At 32.5% G+C, this 6,000-nt stretch overlaps 1 protein-coding gene across 1 annotated transcript; it reads right to left on the minus strand.

Annotated features, from left to right (window-relative positions):
* Positions 1–4,012: 4,012 nt before the first annotated feature.
* Positions 4,013–5,511, minus strand: LOC125878287 (uncharacterized). Its single transcript, XM_049559510.1, has one exon. It carries the CDS (start codon positions 5,473–5,475, stop codon positions 4,273–4,275), a length of 1,203 nt encoding a protein of 400 aa, XP_049415467.1. The 5' UTR covers positions 5,476–5,511; the 3' UTR covers positions 4,013–4,272.
* Between the last annotated feature and the right edge of the window lie 489 nt (positions 5,512–6,000).

Raw genomic sequence — 6,000 nt, forward strand, 5'->3', positions numbered from 1 at the left:
AAAAATGGAATAATAGCAAGTAAAAAGAAAATGAAATTATGTAAGAACCATATAAATTTTTTAGGAGTAACATTAGGAGAAGGAAAAATTAAATTACAACCACATGTAGCGACAAAAGTATTAGATATGCCTGATAAATTAGACAATACAAAAATTCCTAGGATTGGTAAATTATGCTAGAAACTTTATTAAAGACTTAGGAAGACTAGCAGGACCATTATACTCAAAAACAGGTAGCAAAAAATATTCAACATAGAAGACATTAAATTAGTAAAACAAATTAAAGAAAAAGTTAAAAATATTCCAGAATTAAGCATACCACTAGAAACAGATTATTTAATAATTAAAACAGATGGCAGTTTCCAAGGATGGGGAGCTGTATTAAAAGCTAGACCACCAAATAAATACAGTGATAAGACAGAAGAAAAGATTTGTGCTTATCAAAGTGGAAAATATAAAGAGAAAGGAAATATGAGTAGTATAGATGCAGAGGTTTTAGCAATAATATATGGCCTCAATAGTTTTAAGTTATATGTTTTAAATAAAAATGAGATATTAGTACGGACTGATTGCGAAGCAATAGTTAAATTTCATCAAAAGATAAACCAAAAGGCTAGTAGCAAGAGAAGATGGCTAAACTTTATGGATACTATATCTATTTATCCAAATGTTATCTTTGAATATATAAAAGGAAAAGATAACAGTCTAGCAGATCAGTTAAGTAAACTAAATATAAAAATAACTTAACTATACATTTGTTTTCAGCATGAGACCAACAGGTTCAATAGACAAAGGAATAGCCTCAGCATCAGTCACATACGCTCAGACTCTATTAGGTAATATGAAGTTTAGACCTCAGACAACATCAATAGAAATGATGGACCGTATATTCTTCGGTAAGCATAATTTAATATGTTACCCAAATTCAAATTTATCTTTTAGAGAACTGTCAGAGTGTGTGTTAGATAAACCTCAGAAATGTTTAACAGACAATTATGGATTACAGATAATAAGAAAGATAGTAAATATTTTATAGCCTTATTATGTCAATATTTTACCGACAAAAGTAGAGAGAACAAATTTAAATATATGTGGTGATACATGGTAAAACTAATGGTATTTTTCAGACTTTGATAGAAGTACTAGACTCTATAAACGGAGTTAAAACTCTTCTTTTTAAATGTTTTAATGATTTCACTGAAGCATTAGATTATGCAAGAGGATACTTGGTCCAAATTACTATATATCTCCAGCTCTCAGACAAAATCCACAAAAGACCCCGCAATATAACATCCAAAAAGACATAGATAAAATAATCTTCTGCGACCACTGTTCTTCAATGACTGAAGCCTTCAAAAGATTAAATGCAAAGGTAGAAGCCTTACTCCAAGAAAATGCTAAACTAATGGATCATGTAAAGTTATTCAAAGACCAAGACTCCAGTCAAAAGATTCACACAAACTTCAGAACCGAGTTTTCCATCTCAAGATGAAATGGATGAGCAGGGTGTGCATTCCCCAACGAATGCAAAAAGATCCATTGAATCGAATAATAAAGATACAACTAGTCCGGTTCAAACGATAGCTGATAAAGACACATCAAACCCGTTTATGGCTTTCACTTTGCCAAAAAGTGAAGATGAAGGTTCTTCATCAAGACGAAGGTTACCCAGATCATTTACTCAGGTAGAGACAATAACAAAGAAAAATATGCTCAATAAAAAAAAAAGATAAATAGAAAGCATAATAAAAAGGATTTTTAAAAAAAAATTTCAACAAGGACAGGACAAACACGTAATTACTCTGCAAAATCCAGATCCAAGTGGAGATAGACTGGTACCAGATACAGAACGCGACAGAACTAATGCAAGCTCAAGGAGAGACACTTCGGGTAATAACATAACCAGATCCCTAAGTTCCGGAGAAGAAGACTATGGAGAACATTCATATTATCAAGATCCTAATGAAGATGATGATTCCGGAATGAGTTTTGATTCCATAGCTCTGCACAACCTTGATACCTGAAGACAAACAAGGCAAAGACAATAATTTTGGTAGGAATAAAAGTGTGTCATGTGAGTATGCCCACATTTGTCGTGTGAGTGCTTACTTTATCATTATCCTCTAAAGAGGAAAAAATTGATAAGCACGCGTCAAAGTCAGTGACGATGGGGCCCAAATGTGTAGCCGACGTGTATTATTTGATCTTATCTTCAAAAGTGTCGGCCAACTCTAGGCCACTACTTTTTATCCCACTTTTACCTTAGTGTGTCTGCCACGTTAGGGCATTAGTATTTGTGTTTTTCCTCTATAAAAAGACACCACTCCACACAAAATGAAGGCAAGAAGAAAAAAAAAACAAAAGAAAGAAAAAAAAAACACAACATATTCCCCTTGTCAATGTTCCGCAAAATCCTCTCCACTACCCAAACCAAAGACCTCTAAAAAAAGTTGGTTTTTTAGTGTGTAAGGGTCAGTCGGATTCCCAAAAGGGAGACCTCTCTCCGTCTAAATCATGTAAGTCGCTTATGTTTTTCTGCATTTTTCCCTAAAAATAATTATGTAAATTATGTTTGTATTCACGTTATGTTTGTATTCAAATTATATATTATGTTACGAACTATCCTTAGTATATGGTTAAGCTTTTAACTTCTTGATAACAACGATGGATTAATCTATAAATTCCTAGGATGTTTTAAAGGCCTTAAAAAGTCCGCAGAAATTACAGGACATCTTGTTGGCCATCTCCGTGGTGGGGTTAAAGAAGAAGTTACTAAGAATATAGGTTAAAAGAAAGAGATGAACGGGGTAGTAAATTAAAAAAAAAAAGGGAAAAAGCAGGCTAAACTCTCTGAGATAAACATGATAGGACACCGAGTGAGAGGGAGTACTGAGTAGGATTTACAAAAATCAGAATTTCTGTTATTTCTGTTTCTGCTATTTTGGATTTTCGATCTTTTGCTATTTGCGATAAAATTTTGGTAATTTTGCTCTATAAAAATTTGGTAATTTTGGTAATGAATTTTTAAATAAGAACTACTCAGTTACATCATATTAACACTTCCTGGGAGCCCCGTTCGCCTTTGGTACTTCAGTAAATCTTCTAAAATAAAAAGCGCTACTTCAGCCTTAACTACAACTACATTACGCAAGCCCCGCCGATACCTACCTATAGAGTAAAATTCTAATAAAAAAGTACCAGTGACGGCGACTTTCTAGGTTTATATACATATTCAGGGAAAATAAAAGTAATTTCCAAGATGGCATTAAGTAAGATTCGTTTTGTGCTATTTTATAATTTTAGTTTATAAATATATGTTAAGTCTAATAAACAAAGGTTGCCTTGTCATAATTGATAATGTTATTGTCATGTGCCAGAGGCTACTAGTTTGAGTTGTGAAAATAACCTTCTGAAGAAATAACATGATGAATAATAATATATTTTAAATTCAAAAGTCTAGCTGTATGTACATCTTATTTTTATTTGATGATTCCAAACAAAATTTTTAAGAATATACACACTTAAATATATCATTGTAAGTACAAAGTATGTTAATAATTAATTATATCAAGGGTACTTTAGTTGATATACCCATGAATATTTAGTTTGTTTTAATTTTTCAAGTTTTCATTGATATTTAAAATAGTAGGATAATTCTGTAAAATATGGGTTCTTCATTTAGTGAGTTAGCAAAGCATGATCAATAATTAAGCGTTTATCATTTTTTAGGAACTTTTAATTTATGTCTATTAGTTATATTTTATTATCCAGGCATAATTAATTTTTATTATTATATATTTAGGTGGCGCTTAAAAAGTTAATGTTTATTGATACAAGGCAAAACATAAAGTAATAAAGACAATATTTGAGTGTAAATGTTTGATTATTATTATTTGATGGTATGCATGTATGTATATGTGACATTGAAATTGCAATTAAAATATAGGGATAATACATACGCATGACCCTTAACTTGACTTCAACGAACAATTATGCCCTCCAACTTTGAATATGCATAAGTAGGCACTTAAACTTGTATAAAATTGAACAATTAGACATAAGTGTCCTACATGGCACAATACATGTAGGACGCCATGTAGAACTCAAAATTGTCATATAGGGTGCCATATAGGACGAATGTGTTCATTTGTTCAATTTTATACAAGTTTAAGTGTCTACTTGTGCACATCCAAAGTTAAAGGTCAAAGTTGTCAACTGACGTCAAGTTAAGGGTCATGTTTAAGCATTGTGCCTAGAATATATGGTAGGTAGCTAGGACAATGTTAAACCAGAGGAGAATGTGACTCCAGCCAGGTTTGAGCCTGTCATGTTGCAATCAGGTAACTGAAGGCAGGCCCAATGATTGTTGTTGTTGTTATAGCTTAACCAAATAGTTTCCCATGTACCCTCAAGATTTGTCATCAAAATTGCCCTTGTTATGCCTTGTGTTTTTTGCATACACCCCATCATAGCACCATATGGTTTACTTATTTTATGAATCAACTCATTTGGTGCTGTTGATACAAATTCCCAATACCTCCCATTATTTCTGCTCAAACCCCATAACTTTATTCTCTTTATCTTTCTTTTATTACTATTATTATTGACTTTGTCTGATCTAATAGTCATCATATTCCCATCACCATAGACGTGTAATAGATCTATGGAATCCCCCCAACTAAATCCAACGGCTAATCGATGATCTTCGGCATGCTGCTCATTGAATGTTGGTCTGATGACTAGCGGAGTAGTAGTGATAGTAGTGTTGCATTCATAAGATCGCACAACGCCTATGATAACACTTCCACTTCTTCCATTAGATGCACTTAAGAATATAAATTCATCATCCAAATAGTAGTCTTGACTAACAACCTCATGATCTGATGTTCCCCAACTATATTCCCATGTTTCAACTCTTGAATTATACTCAAATAAAGTTGGACGATTTTGATGGTATTCAGCAAACAAGAATCTAAAATGGTTACAATTAGAATTAGGGCAAGATAATAATTTCATACCGGATCTTCGCCATGAGGATGTACCACGTGGACCTAAAGGACTTGGAGGGATGTTTTTGACAATCCTAGTCATAATATCAACTGACATGAGTTGTTGTGTATTATTCAAAGCGAAGAGGAATATATTAGCATTAGCTGTCAAAAAGTAGACATCTTCACCTGGTGGTACCACTTGTTTCAACATATCACATATCAATATATTGAACCAACGATTGGAAGAATCAGCAAAACCATAGAGAAGGGCTTCACGACGCCAACGTTTTTTATAAAGGAACAGCCACGTGGCGGAGCTTGATTGATGATTGTAGTTACGAATGAAGTCTCCATCAGAAATAATAGAGAAAATGGACTTATTTACAGATTTGAGTTGGATAATCTCTGGCAATGAAAGTTGAAGGATTATATATTGGATAAGTTCAGATGGAAGTAAGCAAAAACTGATGTCCTTTGTAGGCATGACTTTCCATCAACATTCAACAACTACTTTTTTTTCTTCTTTGATTGTTTGCAATGGCAGTGAAATTAAATTATAATGTCATTTGTTGATAAGTAATGATTAGTGGACAGGACAAATGAAGGTTAGGGGCCAGGGCATCCTATGTGGAATTGCCGTCAAATGAATGGTGGAGAAACATTAATGTCATTTATAAATATTTATTTTCTTAAGTAGGTAACATAGTGACTAATAATGCAAATATTTAAAATGATTTTCAAATTCTATAACTTTGTCCTAGGCGTGCCTTCATTAGTCATATAGAGATAGGGGCATAATATGGACATAACCCAATTTTTAAACAAGTATTATTGGCTGGGAGGAAAATATACTTAATAGAATAATACTTCACACCTCAATCATGCCGTCTTATATAGGTAAGTCTCAAACTTATACTATTATTATTATTATTATTATTATTATTATTATTATTATTATTATTATAGGTAATAATCATTGGCATTATCTTTCTATTTTTCTCACTCTTTT

Source organism: Solanum stenotomum, chromosome 10, assembly GCF_019186545.1.
Source record: "Solanum stenotomum isolate F172 chromosome 10, ASM1918654v1, whole genome shotgun sequence".
NCBI lineage: Eukaryota > Viridiplantae > Streptophyta > Magnoliopsida > Solanales > Solanaceae > Solanum > Solanum stenotomum.

Excerpts from the sequence above, each read along its gene's own strand:
- LOC125878287 (XM_049559510.1), bottom strand. The coding sequence starts at position 5,475 with ATGCCTACAAAGGACATCAGTTTTTGCTTACTTCCATCTGAACTTATC.